General features: G+C 53.0%; 1 protein-coding gene across 1 annotated transcript in view; it reads left to right on the plus strand.

The window, feature by feature from the left end:
- Window positions 1-23417, plus strand: part of NUP98 (nucleoporin 98 and 96 precursor) — an 82672-nt gene that overhangs the window by 40853 nt on the left and 18402 nt on the right. The window contains 2 exon segments of the mRNA XM_075337699.1: window positions 1840-2010; window positions 2148-2295. Coding sequence (XP_075193814.1) covers window positions 1840-2010; window positions 2148-2295 — 319 coding nt within the window.

A 23417-nucleotide genomic window follows, 5' to 3' on the forward strand; every position in this document is an offset into this window, starting at 1 on the left:
GACTGCAGTGTGACGAGTCCACCGCCCGAGCTCCGACAACACCACAGACCTGATGACCGCAGTGTGACGAGTCCACCGCCCGAGCTCCAGTAACACCACAGACCTGATGACCGCAGTGTGACGAGTCCACCGCCCGAGCTCCGGCAACACCACAGACCTGATGACTGCAGTGTGACGAGTCCACCGCCCCTGAGCTCCGACAACACCACAGACCTGATGACCGCAGTGTGACGAGTCCACCGCCCGAGCTCCAGTAACACCACAGACCCGATGACCGCAGTGTGACGAGTCCCCCGCCCCTGAGCTCCGACAACACCACAGACCTGATGACCGCAGTGTGACGAGTCCACCGCCCGAGCTCCAGTAACACCACAGACCCGATGACCGCAGTGTGACGAGTCCACCGCCCCTGAGCTCCGACAACACCACAGACCTGATGACCGCAGTGTGACGAGTCCACCGCCCGAGCTCCAGTAACACCACAGACCCGATGACCGCAGTGTGACGAGTCCCCCGCCCGAGCTCCGGCCACACCACAGACCTGATGACCGCAGTGTGACGAGTCCACCGCCCGAGCTCCAGTAACACCACAGACCCGATGACCGCAGTGTGACGAGTCCACCGCCCGAGCTCCGACAACACCACAGACCTGATGACCGCAGTGTGACGAGTCCACCACCCGAGCTCCAGTAACACCACAGACCCGATGACCGCAGTGTGACGAGTCCACCGCCCGAGCTCCGGCCACACCACAGACCTGATGACCGCAGTGTGACGAGTCCACCGCCCAAGCTCCGACAACACCACAGACCCGATGACCGCAGTGTGACGAGTCCACCGCCCGAGCTCCGACAACACCACAGACCTGATGAACGCAGTGTGACGAGTCCACCGCCCGAGCTCCGACAACACCACAGACCTGATGAACGCAGTGTGACGAGTCCACCGCCCGAGCTCCGACAACACCACAGACCCGATGACCGCAGTGTGACGAGTCCACCGCCCGAGCTCCGACAACACCACAGACCTGATGACCGCAGTGTGACGAGTCCACCGCCCGAGCTCCGACAACACCACAGACCTGATGACCGCAGTGTGACGAGTCCACCGCCCGAGCTCCGGCCACACCACAGACCCGATGACTGCAGTGTGACGAGTCCACCGCCCGAGCTCCGGCAACACCACAGACCTGATGACCGCAGTGTGACGAGTCCACCGCCCGAGCTCCGGCAACACCACAGACCTGATGACCGCAGTGTGACGAGTCCACCGCCCGAGCTCCGGCCACACCACAGACCTGATGACCGCAGTGTGACGAGTCCACCGCCCGAGCTCCGGCCACACCACAGACCTGATGACCGCAGTGTGACGAGTCCACCGCCCGAGCTCCGGCCACACCACAGACCTGATGACCGCAGTGTGACGAGTCCACCCCATCTGCCACGTGTGGGAATCACAGGAGAAAACACCAGCCCCTGGAAACGTGAGGCCCGGTCTTCAGTCACTGACTGCAAGCAGAGGCCGGACACTGGAGCGGCCGTCCTCAGAGGCTGCACCCTGCTACACTGTGACGAGTCTGCAGCTGTGTCACCCGGACATGATGGCAAGAAGAGACCTGAGGTTACTGGAGAGTTTATTAGGAGGCCTCAGCAGTGTGAGGATGCCTTGTGTGCCGTCTTTACCTCCCCCCCATATCTCCGGGAGCACAGGACAGGGGGTGGGGGCTCCGTGCACAGTATGGCGGGCGGTGGACACTGCAGCGGCCGGTGCTCCGCGCGGCCTTCCTTGCTCTCAGTGCCCTCTAGTGGTTGGTGAAGCGCTTCTGTTCTGTGTTGGCAGATCTCGTCGGATGAGCTGGGTCGGGGGCTGGAGCTGGACAGTGACATGGCGGACATCACCCAGGAGACCCCCCTGGATCTGGTGACGGAGGAGCAGGACATCACGGAGGAGTCGGTGCCGGCATCCTCTCACATCGCCTCCTCGCTGGGTGTCAACCCCCACGCTCTACAGGTCAGTCTGCACCCGGCGTGTGGCTGCATTATGTGCAGCCGGAGCTGTAATCCTGGGGGCAGCACAGGCCCCCGACGCTTCACCCCTTGTCTGTTTATTATAACTCTACATAATGTTGTTTTCTGTGTAACCTGCAGGTGATGAAAGCGTCTCTGCTACTGGAGGAGGATGGTGGGGAGACCGGCAGCCATTTCCCCCGCTTCTCCTCTTCTCTGGAGGCCCCCCAGGAGGTCTGCTCACCCCTGCGCTTCGTCCCCTCCGTCCGATCCCCCAAGACATCTGGTGGTAAGCTGTGTCAGCGGAAGGGGGGGCCTGATTGGTGGTGGGGAGGAGGTGGTGGGGCATGGGCGCCTGACGGTGGGGAGGAGGTGGTGGGGTCCGGACAGTAGGGGGGGCGTCAGATGAGGGGGTTACCTGATGGTGGGGGGGGGCGCCTGATGGTGGGAGGGCGCCTGATGGCGGGGAGGCATGATGGTGGGGAGGGGACCTTGGTCTCTGAGGGCAGAGGTCGGGTTGGGCTCCTAATAAATCCGCAGGGGTGGTCTGGAGCTGTCCTGTGGAGGTAGCACTGACATCTTCACCTCATGCACATGGGATATATATATATATATATATATATATATATATGTGTATATATGTGTATATATGTATATATGTATATATGTATATGTATGTATATGTATGTATATGTATATATGTATATGTATATATGTATATGTATATATATATGTATATGTATATATATATGTATATGTATATATATGTATATGTATATATATGTATATGTATATATATGTATATGTATATATATGTATGTATGTATATATATATATGTATGTATATATGTATGTATATATATATATATATATATATATATATATATATATATATATATATATATATATATATATATATATATATAATATGTATGTATATATATGTATATATATAATATGTATGTATATATATGTATATATATAATATTTAGTGTGTTAGTGAGAGACAAAAGCATTCATAACTATGTGTTGGGCTACATCAACTAAACTATATACCTGAGTCTATGAAATGGCTGAATTAAGTATTTTTGGTTACTTAATTCTTCTCCTCAACAAGATTAACCTCCTGTAGAGGAGCGGCCTCCTGTAGTCTAGAAGATCAGTCTTGCTAAAATCTTTACCACTGGCCAGGGCTGTGGAGTCGGAGCTCATTTTGGTGGAGTCGGTATAAAATGCACCGAATCCGACAATCTATAATACATTGGGTCCAGCGTGCAATGCAGAATGTGATGAATATTTTTTCATAGGAATTTGGGAAAGTTCTGAAATTCTGTCCTATAAATGTCTGTTCTATTCCTGATATAAGGCTACATTCACACACTGCGTTTTTGCTGCGGTTTTTGAGGATACGTTTTTCAGCTGCAAAAGCAGATCAGCTTTATAAAAAACCGCATCATCTGAAAGGTTTCTGAGCTCATAAATATATAATGATCAATATCAAAAGCAGATTAGAAAAAGGCCACAAAGTGACTGCTCATTCTGTGCGGATCCTCAGAGAACGCTGTGTGTGAATGTCCTCTCTTGTCACCCATTGCCTTTGCTGGATGCCGGAGTCGCTGCATTTCACTGAATTATTTTGCCATCAATGCTCGATATGTTTGTGACAAGAAAGAAATTGTTAGTAAGACACCGTCAGTAACAGATAGTAAAGCTCATCACAGCGGCCAGTTTCTCCAGGCCTTAGTGGAAAACGTTCTGCAGGATTAGGAACGCAAAAAAGAACAGGTTCTTACCATTGTAACGGACAATGCTTCAAACTTGATAAGTACAATTACACTGAGGAATGAACAGCATCTAGAAGAGAATGTAGGATTCAGTATGTGTGAGATGGAGCCGCAGCGCTGCTCATGTAACTGAGGAACAAACAGATATTACAACAGAAGAACAGCAAAGTGATACTTTAGGATTAGATGATCTTGTTGAAGCTGCTTCAAAACACTTTCCTATTCATCACATGCGCTGTGTTGTGCACACGCTGCAGCTGGCAATAAGAGACAGTCTGCAAGAGGGCCCCCAGTTTCACACATCCGGCTTTTCACCGGTTTGGCGGATGCAGCGCACTCCAGTACAGTGTATACAGTACAGTGGCAGCGCGACAAACGCCGGTCACATGCTATCATGTGACCGCAGCATGTGACCCAGAAGTTGCGGCGCTGCCACTACTGTATCGTACTGGCGTGCGCCGCATCCGCCAAACCGGCGAAAAGCCGGATGTGTGAAACTGGGCGGACATGCTGGATATCTAATTGGAAAAGTGAGGAAATTGGTTATTGCCGCCAGAACCCCTAAAATTGATTCCATGTTGAAGAGACGTGCTGGGAAAGTGGCAATTGTTGATCAAGCCAGTTGGTGAGGCAGCACTTATTTAATGACTGAGCGATTGCTTGAACTAAAATAATTTCTTATAGATATGGTGTCACAAACCACCGGGGGGGTCACTCAGAAATCCCCCGCGCTGGCTACCAGTACGTCACAATCGGGGGGGTAACAAGTGGGGGTCACCCCTCCTTTATACCTCCCGACCGACAGACAGAGCACGTGACGCGCTCTCTAGCGCCCCTCTTATAGTCAGGCCAATTATGGAATTGCCCGACCATAAGCAAGGAGGCCGCTATACTACTTATGCCGATTATTGAAGGGTCCCCGGTGAGAGTAAGGTATATATTCCCCCGACCTCCGCGGGCGGAATATATAAAATCTCCCCGAATCTCACTGGCCTCCCCACAATAATCCTTGGCACAATTCGCTGCCACCAACCGCTTCACGGTAACTATTAGCCGAACACACAGACGTGGGATTCAAGATCGAGATAACAGAACAGCCCAAGATTAATTATATAATTTAATCAGCCTAAAGCACACTAGAAACTACAATATATACAATAGGGAATCTACAGAATATACATATGTCAGAGTACAGTTACAGATAAAGCATGGTTTACAAACAGGTATGCAATTTGATCAGTTACCTTGTGCGTCTGGCCACAGGGGGGCGCTGTAGACCAGGTTTCTAGGAACTCCCGCAGATGTTTCCTGCACGTGACCCCCAGCGAAAGAACACTGGAAAATGGCCGAAGTAGGGTTATCAAGCTGGGCAAATCCAGGTCCCCTCCTACCTTAGTGACCTCACAGGGAAGCACTGCCACTCCCCCTGCATGGATCAGAATTATCCAGCAAAGGGGATATTGGCCATAACTTTGCCTGGGAGCGTCGTAGGCAGACGCCAATGCTCTCATTGTGACAGTTATGAATTTAGCTACAGAACGAGGGGACTCATGACCTGTCTGCCAGTTCCCCATTGGCTGATATCACGCCTGGGGCATTTCCCAATGTCCTGCTCCCATAAAAAGGGTGTGCCGGCATCGTCCGCATGCGGAGACACCATTTTTATGGTTGCCATATTTATCGGAAATATGGCTTGCGAGATATGAACCATTTTTTACTGGAGTCGTTCTGTCTGCTAGTTCCATAGCCTTGCTAATGAGATACCACTCTTGTTACAGGGTGACGGCAGGGAGTCATCCTGTGTCCATTGTTCCCACACCACCTCATTTCCATATCACAGGACATGGCCATGGAGGTGTAACACCTTCACAGATGCTGGACATTGAGAACAAGAAGGGAGGGGGCACTGCCAGGGAGTGATGAGAGATTATGACTGGAGTCATAATTCATCTTCATATCCCGGGATTTGCCTCACACCTCCCCCCTTTTGAGGGCGCTAGGGGGCAGCACACTCCGGTGTTCCCCCGTGCGCCCGTCCGCGACCTCTCCTTGTCGGGACAGCCCGTCTGCGTTACCGCGGTCACGGCCCCTTTTGTGGCGAATGGTGAAGTTGTATTGCTGGAGCGCAAGGCTCCATCGCAACAATCGCCCATTCGTCCCAGAGACGGTGTGCAACCAGCTGAGGGGATTGTGGTCCGTCTCCACGATGAAGTGGCGCCCGTATAGATAGGGTTGCAGACGCTGCAGGGCCCACACTATGGCCAGGCACTCCTTCTCCATCGTGGAATAGGCAACTTCCCTTGGTAACAGCTTCCTGCTCAGGTACAAGACTGGGTGCTCTTGGCTCGCAGAGTCCACCTGGCTGAGCACCGCACCGAGGCCGAAGTCACTGGCGTCGGTCTGTACTACAAACGGCCGCGTGAAGTCGGCTGCCTGTAGCACGGGCGGGCTGGACAGGGCGTCCTTTAGGGCCCGGAAGGCTGTCTCGCAGTCCATTGTCCAATCGACTGCAGAGGGCAGCTTCTTCTTGGTGAGGTCCGTCAAGGGCTTTGCCAGGCTACTATAGCATGGAACAAACCTCCTATAGTACCCAGCGGTCCCCAAGAAGGACATCACCTGCTTCTTGGTCCTGGGGGTGGGCCAGGATGCGATGGCTTCCACTTTCTCAGGCTCGGGCTTCAGTGTTCTCCCACCTACCCGGTGACCGAGGTACTGGACCTCGCTCATGGCCAGCTGACACTTTCCCGGCTTGATGGTCAAACCTGCCCGGTGGATCCGCCTGAGCACCTGTGCTAGATGCTCTAGGTGGTCCTCCCAGGTGGGACTGAAGACGGCAATGTCATCCAGGTACGCGGCCGCGTACCCTTCAAGTCCCTTGAGCAGGGTGTTGACCATCCGCTGGAAAGTGGCAGGGGCATTCCTCATCCCGAATGGCATCACCGTGGACTCGTACAGTCCAAATGGGGTAATAAAGGCAGAGCGTTCCCTGGCCTTGCGAGTCAGGGGGATCTGCCAATATCCCCGGCTCAGGTCCATGATGGTCAGGTACTGAGCCCCGGCCAACTGATCGAGCAGGTCATCGATGCGTGGCATTGGGTACGCATCGGCGACCGTGACCGCATTGAGCCCCCTGTAGTCCACGCAGAACCGAGTGGTTCGGTCCTTCTTAGGGACGAGGACTACAGGCGAGGCCCAAGCGCTGTTGGATGCCTGGATCACCCCCAGCTTCAGCATCTCGTCAATCTCCTGGCGCATGTGTTGCTGCACCTCCAGGGAGACCCGATATGCTGAACGCCGGATCGGGGGATGATCCCCAGTGTCCACGTGATGGACAGCCAAGTCAGTCCTTCCGGGCTGGTTGGTAAACAACCCCCGGAAGGGGAGGAGGGTGGCCCACAGCTGGGACCGTTGGTCTTCCAGGAGCTGGTGGCCAACCTCCACATCCTCAATGGATCCGCCTGCCCTAACCTGGGCTAGCATATCCAAGAGGGTTTCCGCTTCTCCCTCCTCGGGCAGGTTGCACACGGGGAGCGCACATGCCTCCCGCTCATGATGTGCCTTCATCATGTTCACATGGAAGGGCTTCCGCCTTCCACGGGCAGGGTCCAGGGTGACCAGGTACGTCACAGGGTTGAGCTGCTGGTACACGAGGTATGGGCCTTCCCAGGCTGCCTGAAGCTTGTCCTGTGGTACGGGGACCAGTACCCACACCTTTTGACCCACTTGGTAGGTCCTCTCACAAGCGTTCTGGTCGTACCAACGCTTCTGATCGGCCTGGGCTTGAGCCATATTGTCGTGTACCAGTTGCGTCAAGGCCTGCATTTTGTCCCGGAAGCGCATGACATACTCGATAACCGACACTCCAGGGGTGGCCAAATCCCCTTCCCAAGCCTCTTTCACCAGAGCCAGGGGGCCCCGCACACGTCGCCCGTACAGGAGCTCAAACGGTGAGAATCCTGTTGAGGCCTGTGGAACCTCCCGGTAAGCAAATAACAGGTGTGGGAGATACCGCTCCCAGTCACGCCCATGGGAGTCGACCAACATCTTAAGCATCTGCTTTAAGGTGCCATTGAACCGCTCGCACAGGCCATTAGTCTGTGGATGGTACGGGCTGGCCACCAGATGTCGCACCTGGACTTGCTTACAGAGGGCCTCCATCAGCTGGGACATGAATTGGGTCCCCCGGTCAGTGAGCATTTCCTGGGGAAAACCCACTCGGGAGAAAATCTCCAGCAATGCGGTGGCCACCTTGTCAGCCCGAATGGACGACAAGGCCACTGCTTCTGGGTACCGGGTGGCATAGTCCACTACCGTCAGTATGAAGCGTTTCCCGGAGCTGCTGGGGATGGCCAGCGGGCCGACCAGATCCACAGCCACCCTCCTGAAAGGCTCATCGATGATTGGCAGAGATACTAGTGGGGCTTTGGGGCGTGGCCCCGCCTTCCCCACTCTCTGACAGGTTTCACACGAACGGCAGTAGGCAGCCACATCGGCCCCCATTTTTGGCCAGTAGAAATGCTGGTTTAACCTGGCCTTGGTCTTAGCGATCCCTAGGTGTCCGGCCATCGGAATCTCATGTGCGATCCGCAACAACTCCGTCCGGAACGGATAGGGTACCACCAACTGTCGGTCCCTGGGCCACGCCTCCGGTGAACCCTGCTGGACCGTGGCCCGGTACAGCCGTCCTTGGTCCCAGACCACTCGCTCCGGGTCCGAGTCCGAGGGAGGCTGTGCCGCCTGCTCCTTAAGAGCTTTCAGGCTGTCGTCAGCTTCTAACGCTGCCTGAAACCCCTGACTAGATGTGGCCAGAATCGACGAGACTGTCACATCTTCAGTCAGTACCCCGGGACCTGTGTCCTGGCCTCCACCTGACTCGGCTGCCACTTGGTCAGAAGGGGAAGAGCTATCGGACCTCCGGGAGGCCCCTTGGCTTCCAGCACTCCCACTGCGGGTGACAGCGGCCACAGCCGCTGCGACCGTGGGTCGTGCCTGCTCCTCCTCCGTTCCTGACCAAGTCGCCGGTTCAGGCAGACCTACCTGGCTTCCTGACACCCCGGTTGTGGGGGAACCATGCACCGAGATCTTACCTGGGAGCACTTCCGCTCCTGGACCGGCCCCAATCTCACCTGCCTGTTCCCCCCCTGCAGCAACAGAACCCCGCTGTGAAATCTCTGGGGACCCCACATTTGCTGTGGTAGCCCCCACCCCACACACTGGTCCTCCCCCTGCAGCACCCTGCTCTCTGCTTATCCCTTCAGAGGGCAACAGATCCCAGCTCACAGGCTGATTACTTGTAGAGGCATTGTCACACCTTTCTCTGACCCCCTCCCCTGTCACAGCTGCAGCTGAGTGTGTGTCTATGGTGTCTATGCAAGCAGAAATATCAGAGTTCACTCCCTCCTCCCTTACATCATTCATAGATAACACATTAACATTGTCCGGAGTCATGTCAGTACGGGCTGAAGGTTCAGCCCTTGGGGGGGGCCCAAACTGGGAGGTTATCTGCCCCAAATCTGTCCCAAGTAGCACGTTTGCAGGGATCCGATCAGTTACCCCCACCTCCCTCACCCCTCGCCCTGCGCCCCAGTCCACATAAATGTCAGCAACAGGCAGCGCCGGGTCAATGCCTCCAATCCCGGAGACAGCGAGGGTTTTTCCAGGGATCAAGTCTTGGGGGGACACCATCTCAGGCCGCACCAGAGTCACCTCCGAGGCGCTGTCTCGCAGTCCTATGGTCACAGACCGGCCGACGGTGACAGGTTGGAAGCTGTCCAGGGACCTACCACCACCCCCACCCACACAATACACCTTGGGCGGCCCTTGGGACGGGGACGGAGCCGGGGCCTTGGGACGCTGAGGGCACATGGCCTTGAAGTGTCCAGGTAGGTTGCACTGGTGGCACAGTCTTGGTTCTGCCACGGGCCTGGAGAGGGGAGTTGAGGGGGACACCCCCTGCAGTCTAGGGGCAGGTGGGGCAGTCGCAGAATTCATCTTACCCCCTCTCCAGGTGCTGCTGGTGGCTGCTCTCCTGGCTTCAGGAGCCCGATTGTTGGTGTAGACATCGGCCAGGGCAGCTGTAGCCGTGGACCCCTTTGGCTTCTGGTCTCGGATGAACTGGCGGAGATCCTCAGGGCAGTTCCACAAGAGTTGCTCCGTGATGAACAAGTCCAGGATCTCCGGTCCGGTGGAAAGCTGCAGGCCTTGGGTCCAGTGGTCGGCAGCTCGGGCAAGTGCCCGCCTGTGGTCAGCCCAGGAGTCCTTTGGTCCCTTCTGTAGGCTCCGGAACTTCTTGCGGTAGGACTCTGGAGTGAGGTTGTACTGTTGGATCAGGGCCCGCTTGATGGTGTCGTAGCCCTGATCTGCCTCAGCAGGCAAGTCCCCAAGGATATCCAGGGCCTTACCCCTTAAACGGGGGGTCAGGTATTTGGCCCACTGGTCCTTGTCCAGATGGTGCTGCAAGCAAGTCCGTTCAAAAGCAGTCAAGAAAGAGTCCAAGTCTCCATCCTTCTCCAGCACTGGGAAGTCCTCAACACGGACCTTTGGAAGTTTGGTGTCTTGAAGGTCACGTGTGGCTGATGAGGGCTGGAGCTTGGCTAGATGCAGCTGGTAGTCACGGTCTGCCTGTCGCTCCGCAGCCTCACGCTCTGCCTGGCGCTCTTCACGCGCTGCTTGCCGCTCCGCAGCCTCAGCATCACGCGCTGCCTGCCGCTCTGCCCTGCGCTCTGCCAGGAGTTCCTTGTAGCCTTTCTGGTCTCCAGCCTGGAGAAGGGCCATAGCCATTTGAAGAAGGCTATCCGAGCCTCCCAGGCTCGGTGGAATGGCACGTGGTGATCTGCGGCCCGCTGCGGAGCCTGGTGCTTCACTGTCCATTGCAGAGCGGAGGGCTGGCATCTGGCTCGTTGAGGACCCTTGGGTGAGCTGCTCCTCATCTTGTCCATAATTGCTAGGTTGTGCAATGTCCTCTGCAGAGCTGTTTTCTGGCGTCGAGCTCCTGGAGGACTCGTGGGCAACCTCCTCATTACTGTCCACAGCACCGTCCTCCCTCTCTTCGGCTCCTGCCTTAGCATTGGCCAGTTGCATAGCTCTGCTCCTGGTGCCATCAGCCATTCTTGCAGACTTTTGGTCACTGACACAGAACTGACACCTGATGCCTCCACACACCTTACAGTATCTGCACTCTGACACTCTAGTGTTGAGCTGGTCTGAAGACCCCAGCAGCCACAGCTGCTGCAGGCAGTCTTTAGTGTCTGGGAGTATGGGTCTCACACTCACACACACTATTATCTCGATCCCACCGCTATGCCACCAATATGTCACAAACCACCGGGGGGGTCACTCAGAAATCCCCCGCGCTGGCTACCAGTACGTCACAATCGGGGGGGTAACAAGTGGGGGTCACCCCTCCTTTATACCTCCCGACCGACAGACAGAGCACGTGACGCGCTCTCTAGCGCCCCTCTTATAGTCAGGCCAATTATGGAATTGCCCGACCATAAGCAAGGAGGCCGCTATACTACTTATGCCGATTATTGAAGGGTCCCCGGTGAGAGTAAGGTATATATTCCCCCGACCTCCGCGGGCGGAATATATAAAATCTCCCCGAATCTCACTGGCCTCCCCACAATAATCCTTGGCACAATTCGCTGCCACCAACCGCTTCACGGTAACTATTAGCCGAACACACAGACGTGGGATTCAAGATCGAGATAACAGAACAGCCCAAGATTAATTATATAATTTAATCAGCCTAAAGCACACTAGAAACTACAATATATACAATAGGGAATCTACAGAATATACATATGTCAGAGTACAGTTACAGATAAAGCATGGTTTACAAACAGGTATGCAATTTGATCAGTTACCTTGTGCGTCTGGCCACAGGGGGGCGCTGTAGACCAGGTTTCTAGGAACTCCCGCAGATGTTTCCTGCACGTGACCCCCAGCGAAAGAACACTGGAAAATGGCCGAAGTAGGGTTATCAAGCTGGGCAAATCCAGGTCCCCTCCTACCTTAGTGACCTCACAGGGAAGCACTGCCACTCCCCCTGCATGGATCAGAATTATCCAGCAAAGGGGATATTGGCCATAACTTTGCCTGGGAGCGTCGTAGGCAGACGCCAATGCTCTCATTGTGACAGTTATGAATTTAGCTACAGAACGAGGGGACTCATGACCTGTCTGCCAGTTCCCCATTGGCTGATATCACGCCTGGGGCATTTCCCAATGTCCTGCTCCCATAAAAAGGGTGTGCCGGCATCGTCCGCCTGCGGAGACACCATTTTTATGGTTGCCATATTTATCGGAAATATGGCTTGCGAGATATGAACCATTTTTTACTGGAGTCGTTCTGTCTGCTAGTTCCATAGCCTTGCTAATGAGATACCACTCTTGTTACAGGGTGACGGCAGGGAGTCATCCTGTGTCCATTGTTCCCACACCACCTCATTTCCATATCACAGGACATGGCCATGGAGGTGTAACACCTTCACAGATGCTGGACATTGAGAACAAGAAGGGAGGGGGCACTGCCAGGGAGTGATGAGAGATTATGACTGGAGTCATAATTCATCTTCATATCCCGGGATTTGCCTCACATATGGTGAACCCTCAAGTAACATTAAATGAAGGTCAATGGACACAGGTGGCTGAATTAAAGGAATTGCTTAATCACCCATTTACCGTGACTAAAAAATTACAAGCTGAGGATTTAACTCCTGGCATTTTCATAAGGGAGTGGAAGAACTTGCTATTTTGCCTGTCCCAAAGAGGAGGTTTAATCGCAGATGGCATTTCTGCTTCAATGAAATGGAGAGAGACACAGCTATTGGAAAATAAAATTCTTCTGGCCGGTGTTTATGTGGACCCAAGTCATCGTATACTGCTTGATGATCAACAGCTTACTAACGGAAAAGAAGCTGTGACTGAGGTAGCAGTTAGGATGTGCAGCTACAGGACTGCCAGGCGTAAGAGAACTTGGGGCCTGACAGTGCTACTGCTGCCATATCTTCATTCTCATCAGATGAGGAGTTTAACTTTGACAAGTATTTGGATGACATGGAGCAGGCAAAGTGTTGCTGCAAGGAAAAAGATGTCACTCCGTCTCCTATAGCAGCAGATTGACCAGATTTCAGCAACATTTTTCACTTGCTCTCAAAGAAATAGAAAAATTCAACCATTCATCAAAACTGATGGAGCCAATTCTATTTCTTTCAACAAAATCATAGACTGCACAAATGTTATTTAGTATGTTTTTGTTGAAAACTGTTTTTTGCCACTTACATAGTGTATTACATAGTGTTTTTTATATGTATAACACTATGTAATACACTATGTAAGTGGCAAAAAACAGTTTTCAACAAAAACATACTAAATAATATTTAGTATAATGCTTATATTTAAGTGAAAAAATTATTGTAGTGCAATGTGAATATCAGACATTTAATAATTTTTATGATACAATAATCAAGATATTTATATAGAGTATAGTGTATTACATATTTACAATTTATTAGTTTTTTGTGTTCTAAAGTTGTATCCAATAAATATATTGTATGTTCTATCCAAATATCTTGTTTATTGTATCAGGAAAATGATTAAATGTCTGATGTTCACATACACATATTCATGTATTACAATACATTTTTCACTTAACTATAAGCAATATATGTAGAAGTCGGAGTCGGTGCAAGGGAAATTTCAAGAGTCTGAGTCGGAGGTTTGGCTTACCGACTCCACAGCCCTGCCACTGGCTCCTGTTCTGTTCTGAAAATGGTGGCTGCTGACCTGCTTCTCCGCTCCCTCATACACATTCATTATGAGTCTGTACTCTACACTACCACAGGGGGCGCTGCTGGGCTCCCTCATACACATTCATTATGTCAGTACTCTACACTACGACAGGGGGCGCTGCTGGGCTCCCTCATACACATTCATTATGAGTCTGTACTCTACACTACCACCACTACCACAGGGGGCGCTGCTGGGCTCCCTCATACACATTCATTATGGGTCAGTACTCTACACTACCACAGGGGGCGCTGCTGGGCTCCCTCATACACATTCATTAAGACAGTACTCTACACTACGACAGGAGGCGCTGCTGGGCTCCCTCATACACATTCATTATGTCAGTACTCTACACTACCACAGGAGGCGCTGCTGGGCTCCCTCATACACATTCATTATGGGTCAGTACTCTACACTACCACAGGGGGCGCTGCTGGGCTCTCTCATACACATTCATTATGGGTCAGTACTCTACACTACCACAGGGGGCGCTGCTGGGCTCTCTCATACACATTCATTATGGGTCAGTACTCTACACTACCACAGGGGGCGCTGCTGGGCTCTCTCATACACATTCATTATGGGTCAGTACTCTACACTACCACAGGGGGCGCTGCTGGGCTCCCTCATACACATTCATTATGGGTCAGTACTCTACACTACCACAGGGGGCGCTGCTGGGCTCCCTCATACACATTCATTATGGGTCAGTACTCTACACTACCACAGGGGGCGCTGCTGGGCTCCCTCATACACATTCATTATGGGTCAGTACTCTACACTACCACAGGGGGCGCTGCTGGGCTCCCTCATACACATTCATTATGGGTCAGTACTCTACACTACCACAGGGGGCGCTGCTGGGCTCCTCATACACATTCATTATGGGTCAGTACTCTACACTACCACAGGGGGCGCTGCTGGGCTCCTCATACACATTCATTATGGGTCAGTACTCTATACTACCACAGGGGGCGCTGCTGGGCTCCCTCATACACATTCATTATGGGTCAGTACTCTACACTACCACAGGGGGCGCTGCTGGGCTCCCTCATACACATTCATTATGGGTCAGTACTCTACACTACCACAGGGGGCGCTGCTGGGCTCCCTCATACACATTCATTATGGGTCAGTACTCTACACTACCACAGGGGGCGCTGCTGGGCTCCCTCATACACATTCATTATGGGTCAGTACTCTACACTACCACAGGGGACGCTGCTGGGCTCTCTCATACACATTCATTATGGGTCAGTACTCTACACTACCACAGGTGGCGCTGCTGGGCTCCTCATACACATTCATTATGGGTCAGTACTCTACACTACCACAGGGGGCGCTGCTGGGCTCCCTCATACACATTCATTATGGGTCAGTACTCTACACTACCACAGGGGGCGCTGCTGGGCTCCATCATACACATTCATTATGGGTCAGTACTCTACACTACCACAGGGGGCGCTGCTGGGCTCCCTCATACACATTCATTATGGGTCAGTACTCTACACTACCACAGGGGGCGCTGCTGGGCTCCCTCATACACATTCATTATGGGTCAGTACTCTACACTACCACAGGAGGCGCTGCTGGGCTCCCTCATACACATTCATTATGGGTCAGTACTCTACACTACCACAGGGGGCGCTGCTGGGCTCCCTCATACACATTCATTATGGGTCAGTACTCTACACTACCACAGGGGGCGCTGCTGGGCTCCTCATACACATTCATTATGGGTCAGTACTCTACACTACCACAGGGGGCGCTGCTGGGCTCCATCATACACATTCATTATGGGTCAGTACTCTACACTACCACAGGGGGCGCTGCTGGGCTCCATCATACACATTCATTATGGGTCAGTACTCTACACTACCACAGGGGGCGCTGCTGGGCTCCCTCATACACATTCATTATGGGTCAGTACTCTACACTACCACAGGGGGCGCTGCTGGGCTCCCTCATACACATTCATTATGGGTCAGTACTCTACACTACCACAGGGGGCGCTGCTGGGCTCCCTCATACACATTCATTATGGGTCAGTACTCTACACTACCACAGGGGGCGCTGCTGGGCTCCCTCATACACATTCATTATGGGTCAGTACTCTACACTACCACAGGGGGCGCTGATGGGCTCTCTCATACACATTCATTATGGGTCAGTACTCTACACTACCACAGGGGGCGCTGCTGGGCTCCCTCATACACATTCATTATGGGTCAGTACTCTACACTACCACAGGGGGCGCTGCTGGGCTCCCTCATACACATTCATTATGGGTCAGTACTCTACACTACCACAGGGGGCGCTGCTGGGCTCCCTCATACACATTCATTATGGGTCAGTACTCTACACTACCACAGGGGGCGCTGCTGGGCTCCCTCATACACATTCATTATGGGTCAGTACTCTACACTACCACAGGGGGCGCTGCTGGGCTCTCTCATACACATTCATTATGGGTCAGTACTCTACACTACCACAGGAGGCGCTGCTGGGCTCCCTCATACACATTCATTATGGGTCAGTACTCTACACTACCACAGGAGGTGCTGCTGGGCTCCCTCATACACATTCATTATGGGTCAGTACTCTACACTACCACAGGGGGCGCTGCTGGGCTCCCTCATACACATTCATTATGGGTCAGTACTCTACACTACCACAGGGGGCGCTGCTGGGCTCTCTCATACACATTCATTATGGGTCAGTACTCTACACTACCACAGGGGGCGCTGCTGGGCTCCCTCATACACATTCATTATGGGTCAGTACTCTACACTACCACAGGGGGCGCTGCTGGGCTCTCTCATACACATTCATTATGGGTCAGTACTCTACACTACCACAGGGGGCGCTGCTGGGCTCTCTCATACACATTCATTATGGGTCAGTACTCTACACTACCACAAGGGGCGCTGCTGGGCTCTCTCATACACATTCATTATGGGTCAGTACTCTACACTACCACAGGGGGCGCTGCTGGGCTCTCTCATACACATTCATTATGGGTCAGTACTCTACACTACCACAAGGGGCGCTGCTGGGCTCCCTCATACACATTCATTATGGGTCAGTACTCTACACTACCACAGGGGGCGCTGCTGGGCTCTCTCATACACATTCATTATGGGTCAGTACTCTACACTACCACAGGGGGCGCTGCTGGGCTCCCTCATACACATTCATTATGGGTCAGTACTCTACACTACCACAGGGGGCGCTGCTGGGCTCCCTCATACACATTCATTATGGGTCAGTACTCTACACTACCACAGGGGGCGCTGCTGGGCTCCATCATACACATTCATTATGGGTCAGTACTCTACACTACCACAGGGGGCGCTGCTGGGCTCCCTCATACACATTCATTATGGGTCAGTACTCTACACTACCACAGGGGGCGCTGCTGGGCTCCCTCATACACATTCATTATGGGTCAGTACTCTACACTACCACAGGGGGCGCTGCTGGGCTCCCTCATACACATTCATTATGGGTCAGTACTCTACACTACCACAGGGGGCGCTGCTGGGCTCCATCATACACATTCATTATGGGTCAGTACTCTACACTACCACAGGGGGCGCTGCTGGGCTCCCTCATACACATTCATTATGGGTCAGTACTCTACACTACCACAGGGGGCGCTGCTGGGCTCTCTCATACACATTCATTATGGGTCAGTACTCTACACTACCACAGGGGGTGCTGCTGGGCTCCTCATACACATTCATTATGGGTCAGTACTCTACACTACCACAGGGGGCGCAGCTGGGCTCCCTCATACACATTCATTATGGGTCAGTACTCTACACTACCACAAGGGGCGCTGCTGGGCTCCCTCATACACATTCATTATGGGTCAGTACTCTACACTACCACAGGGGGCGCAGCTGGGCTGAGTGAGATGCATCAGATTGAACTAGGCTCTCCTGATTCATTCTCAATACAACATTGAGCTCACAGGTCACATGATGCATTTCCTATCGGCTCCTCGCAGGATAGGGTGGAGAATTATCAGGCTCTTATAGGAAGATTTTCTTTGCCCCATAATAACATGGTCAGCTTTCTGATATTGTGCTGTGACAAGTGAAATCTGAGCTGTATGCGGAAGCCATGTCATCTTCCCGGTACTCCTCATTGCTGTATGCGGGAAGCCATGTCATCTTCCCGGTACTCCTCATTGCTGTATGCGGGAAGCCATGTCATCTTCCCGGTACTCCTCATTGCTGTATGCGGAAGCCATGTCATCTTCCCAGTACTCCTCACTGCTGTATGCGGAAGCCATGTCATCTTCCCGGTACTCCTCATTGCTGTATGCGGGAAGCCATGTCATCTTCCCGGTACTCCTCATTGCTGTATGCGGGAAGCCATGTCATCTTCCCGGTACTCCTCATTGCTGTATGCGGAAGCCATGTCATCTTCCCAGTACTCCTCACTGCTGTATGCGGGAGCCATGTCATCTTCCCGGTACTCCTCACTGCTGTATGCGGGAAGCCATGTCATCTTCCCAGTACTCCTCACTGCTGTATGCGGGAAGCCATGTCATCTTCCCAGTACTCCTCACCGCTGTATGCGGAAGCCATGTCATCTTCCCGGTACTTCTCACTGCTGTATGCGGAAGCCATGTCATCTTCCCGGTACTTCTCACCGCTGTATGCGGAAGCCATGTCATCTTCCCGGTACTTCTCACTGCTGTATGCGGAAGCCATGTCATCTTCCCAGTACTCCTCACTGCTGTATGCGGAAGCCATGTCATCTTCCCGGTACTTCTCACTGCTGTATGCGGGAAGCCATGTCATCTTCCCGGTACTCCTCACTGCTGTATGCGGAAGCCATGTCATCTTCCCGGTACTCCTCACTGCTGTATGCGGGAAGCCATGTCATCTTCCCAGTACTTCTCACTGCTGTATGCCGGAAGCCATGTCATCTTCCCGGTACTCCTCACTGCTGTATGCGGAAGCCATGTCATCTTCCCGGTACTTCTCACTGCTGTATGCGGAAGCCATGTCATCTTCCCAGTACTCCTCACTGCTGTATGCGGGAAGCCATGTCATCTTCCCAGTACTTCTCATTGCTGTATGCGGAAGCCATGTCATCTTCCCGGTACTTCTCACTGCTGTATGCGGGAAGCCATGTCATCTTCCCGGTACTCCTCACTGCTGTATGCGGAAGCCATGTCATCTTCCCAGTACTCCTCACTGCTGTATGCGGGAAGCCATGTCATCTTCCCGGTACTTCTCACTGCTGTATGCGGAAGCCATGTCATCTTCCCGGTACTCCTCACTGCTGTATGCGGGAAGCCATGTCATCTTCCCAGTACTCCTCACTGCTGTATGCGGGAAGCCATGTCATCTTCCCGGTACTCCTCACTGCTGTATGCGGAAGCCATGTCATCTTCCCGGTACTCCTCACTGCTGTATGCGGGAAGCCATGTCATCTTCCCAGTACTCCTCACTGCTGTATGCGGAAGCCATGTCATCTTCCCAGTTCTCCTCACTGCTGTATGCGGAAGCCATGTCATCTTCCCAGTACTCCTCACTGCTGTATGCGGAAGCCATGTCATCTTCCCAGTACTTCTCACTGCTGTATGCGGGAAGCCATGTCATCTTCCCAGTACTCCTCACTGCTGTATGCGGGAAGCCATGTCATCTTCCCAGTACTCCTCACTGCTGTATGCGGAAGCCATGTCATCTTCCCGGTACTTCTCACTGCTGTATGCGGAAGCCATGTCATCTTCCCAGTACTCCTCACTGCTGTATGCGGGAAGCCATGTCATCTTCCCGGTACTCCTCACTGCTGTATGCGGAAGCCATGTCATCTTCCCGGTACTCCTCACTGCTGTATGCGGGAGCCATGTCATCTTCCCAGTACTCCTCACTGCTGTATGCGGGAAGCCATGTCATCTTCCCGGTACTCCTCACTGCTGTATGCGGAAGCCATGTCATCTTCCCAGTACTCCTCACCGCTGTATGCGGGAAGCCATGTCATCTTCCCAGTACTCCTCACTGCTGTATGCGGAAGCCATGTCATCTTCCCAGTACTCCTCACTGCTGTATGCGGAAGCCATGTCATCTTCCCGGTACTCCTCACTGCTGTATGCGGAAGCCATGTCATCTTCCCGGTACTTCTCACTGCTGTATGCGGAAGCCATGTCATCTTCCCGGTACTCCTCACTGCTGTATGCGGAAGCCATGTCATCTTCCCGGTACTCCTCACTGCTGTATGCGGAAGCCATGTCATCTTCCCGGTACTTCTCACTGCTGTATGCGGAAGCCATGTCATCTTCCCGGTACTCCTCACCGCTGTATGCGGAAGCCATGTCATCTTCCCAGTACTCCTCACTGCTGTATGCGGGAAGCCATGTCATCTTCCCGGTACTTCTCACTGCTGTATGCGGAAGCCATGTCATCTTCCCAGTACTCCTCACTGCTGTATGCGGAAGCCATGTCATCTTCCCAGTACTCCTCACTGCTGTATGCGGAAGCCATGTCATCTTCCCAGTACTTCTCACTGCTGTATGCGGGAGCCATGTCATCTTCCCGGTACTCCTCACTGCTGTATGCGGAAGCCATGTCATCTTCCCAGTACTCCTCACTGCTGTATGCGGAAGCCATGTCATCTTCCCGGTACTTCTCACTGCTGTATGCGGAAGCCATGTCATCTTCCCAGTACTTCTCACTGCTGTATGCGGGAAGCCATGTCATCTTCCCAGTACTCCTCACTGCTGTATGCGGAAGCCATGTCATCTTCCCAGTACTTCTCACTGCTGTATGCGGGAGCCATGTCATCTTCCCGGTACTCCTCACTGCTGTATGCGGAAGCCATGTCATCTTCCCAGTACTCCTCACCGCTGTATGCGGGAAGCCATGTCATCTTCCCAGTACTTCTCACTGCTGTATGCGGGAAGCCATGTCATCTTCCCGGTACTCCTCACTGCTGTATGCGGGAAGCCATGTCATCTTCCCGGTACTCCTCACTGCTGTATGCGGGAAGCCATGTCATCTTCCCGGTACTCCTCACTGCTGTATGCGGAAGCCATGTCATCTTCCCGGTACTCCTCACTGCTGTATGCGGGAGCCATGTCATCTTCCCAGTACTCCTCACTGCTGTATGCTGGAAGCCATGTCATCTTCCCAGTACTCCTCACTGCTGTATGCGGAAGCCATGTCATCTTCCCGGTACTCCTCACTGCTGTATGCTGGAAGCCATGTCATCTTCCCAGTACTCCTCACTGCTGTATGCTGGAAGCCATGTCATCTTCCCGGTACTCCTCACTGCTGTATGCGGAAGCCATGTCATCTTCCCGATAATTTTCAGCCGCTGTATGCGGAAGCCATGTCATCTTCCCGGTACTCCTCACTGCTGTATGCTGGAAGCCATGTCATCTTCCCAGTACTCCTCACTGCTGTATGCTGGAAGCCATGTCATCTTCCCGGTACTCCTCACTGCTGTATGCGGAAGCCATGTCATCTTCCCGATAATTTTCAGCCGCTGTATGCGGAACCCATGTCATCTTCCCGGTACTCCTCACTGCTGTATGCGGAAGCCATGTCATCTTCCCAGTACTCCTCACTGCTGTATGCGGAAGCCATGTCATCTTCCCGGTACTCCTCACTGCTGTATGCGGAAGCCATGTCATCTTCCCGGTACTCCTCACTGCTGTATGCTGGAAGCCATGTCATCTTCCCAGTACTCCTCACTGCTGTATGCGGAAGCCATGTCATCTTCCCGGTACTCCTCACTGCTGTATGCGGGAAGCCATGTCATCTTCCCAGTACTCCTCACTGCTGTATGCGGAAGCCATGTCATCTTCCCGGTACTCCTCACTGCTGTATGCGGGAAGCCATGTCATCTTCCCGGTACTCCTCACTGCTGTATGCGGGAAGCCATGTCATCTTCCCAGTACTTCTCAGCCGCTGTATGCGGGAAGCCATGTCATCTTCCCAGTACTTCTCACTGCTGTATGCGGGAAGCCATGTCATCTTCCCAGTACTTCTCAGCCGCTGTATGCGGGAAGCCATGTCATCTTCCCAGTACTTCTCACTGCTGTATGCGGGAAGCCATGTCATCTTCCCGGTACTCCTCACTGCTGTATGCGGAAGCCATGTCATCTTCCCAGTACTTCTCACTGCTGTATGCGGAAGCCATGTCATCTTCCCGGTACTCCTCACTGCTGTATGCGGAAGCCATGTCATCTTCCCAGTACTCCTCACTGCTGTATGCGGAAGCCATGTCATCTTCCCGGTACTTCTCACTGCTGTATGCGGAAGCCATGTCATCTTCCCAGTACTTCTCACTGCTGTATGCTGGAAGCCATGTCATCTTCCCGGTACTTCTCAGCCGCTGTATGCGGGAAGCCATGTCATCTTCCAGGTACTTCTCACTGCTGTATGCCGGAAGCCATGTCACCTTCCCGGTACTCCTCACTGCTGTATGCGGGAAGCCATGTCATCTTCCCGGTACTTCTCACTGCTGTATGCGGAAGCCATGTCATCTTCCCGGTACTTCTCACTGCTGTATGCGGAAGCCATGTCATCTTCCCGGTACTTCTCACTGCTGTATGCGGAAGCCATGTCATCTTCCCGGTACTCCTCACTGCTGTATGCGGAAGCCATGTCATCTTCCCGGTACTTCTCACTGCTGTATGCGGAAGCCATGTCATCTTCCCGGTACTTCTCACTGCTGTATGCTGGAAGCCATGTCATCTTCCCAGTACTTCTCACTGCTGTATGCTGGAAGCCATGTCATCTTCCCAGTACTTCTCACTGCTGTATGCTGGAAGCCATGTCATCTTCCCAGTACTTCTCACTGCTGTATGCTGGAAGCCATGTCATCTTCCCAGTACTTCTCACTGCTGTATGCTGGAAGCCATGTCATCTTCCCAGTACTCCTCACTGCTGTATGCGGAAGCCATGTCATCTTCCCAGTACTTCTCACTGCTGTATGCGGGAAGCCATGTCATCTTCCCGGTACTCCTCACTGCTGTATGCGGAAGCCATGTCATCTTCCCGGTACTCCTCACTGCTGTATGTGGGAAGCCATGTCATCTTCCCAGTACTCCTCACTGCAGTATGCTGGAAGCCATGTCATCTTCCCAGTACTCCTCACTGCTGTATGCAGGAAGCCATGTCATCTTCCCGGTACTCCTCACTGCTGTATGCGGAAGCCATGTCATCTTCCCGGTACTCCTCACTGCTGTATGCAGGAAGCCATGTCATCTTCCCGGTACTTCTCAGCCGCTGTATGCGGAAGCCATGTCATCTTCCCAGTACTCCTCACTGCTGTATGCTGGAAGCCATGTCATCTTCCCAGTACTTCTCACTGCTGTATGCGGGAAGCCATGTCATCTTCCCAGTACTTCTCACTGCTGTATGCGGAAGCCATGTAATCTTCCCGGTACTTCTCACTGCTGTATGCGGAAGCCATGTCATCTTCCCAGTACTTCTCACTGCTGTATGCGGGAGCCATGTCATCTTCCCAGTACTCCTCACTGCTGTATGCGGAAGCCATGTCATCTTCCCAGTACTCCTCACTGCTGTATGCGGAAGCCATGTAATCTTCCCGGTACTTCTCACTGCTGTATGCGGAAGCCATGTCATCTTCCCGGTACTTCTCACTGCTGTATGCGGAAGCCATGTCATCTTCCCAGTACTCCTCACTGCTGTATGCGGGAAGCCATGTCATCTTCCCGGTACTTCTCACTGCTGTATGCTGGAAGCCATGTCATCTTCCCAGTACTTCTCACTGCTGTATGCGGGAAGCCATGTCATCTTCCCAGTACTTCTCACTGCTGTATGCGGGAAGCCATGTCATCTTCCCAGTAC

The sequence above is a fragment of the Anomaloglossus baeobatrachus genome, chromosome 2, assembly GCF_048569485.1.
Source record: "Anomaloglossus baeobatrachus isolate aAnoBae1 chromosome 2, aAnoBae1.hap1, whole genome shotgun sequence".
In the NCBI taxonomy this organism is placed as follows: domain Eukaryota; kingdom Metazoa; phylum Chordata; class Amphibia; order Anura; family Aromobatidae; genus Anomaloglossus; species Anomaloglossus baeobatrachus.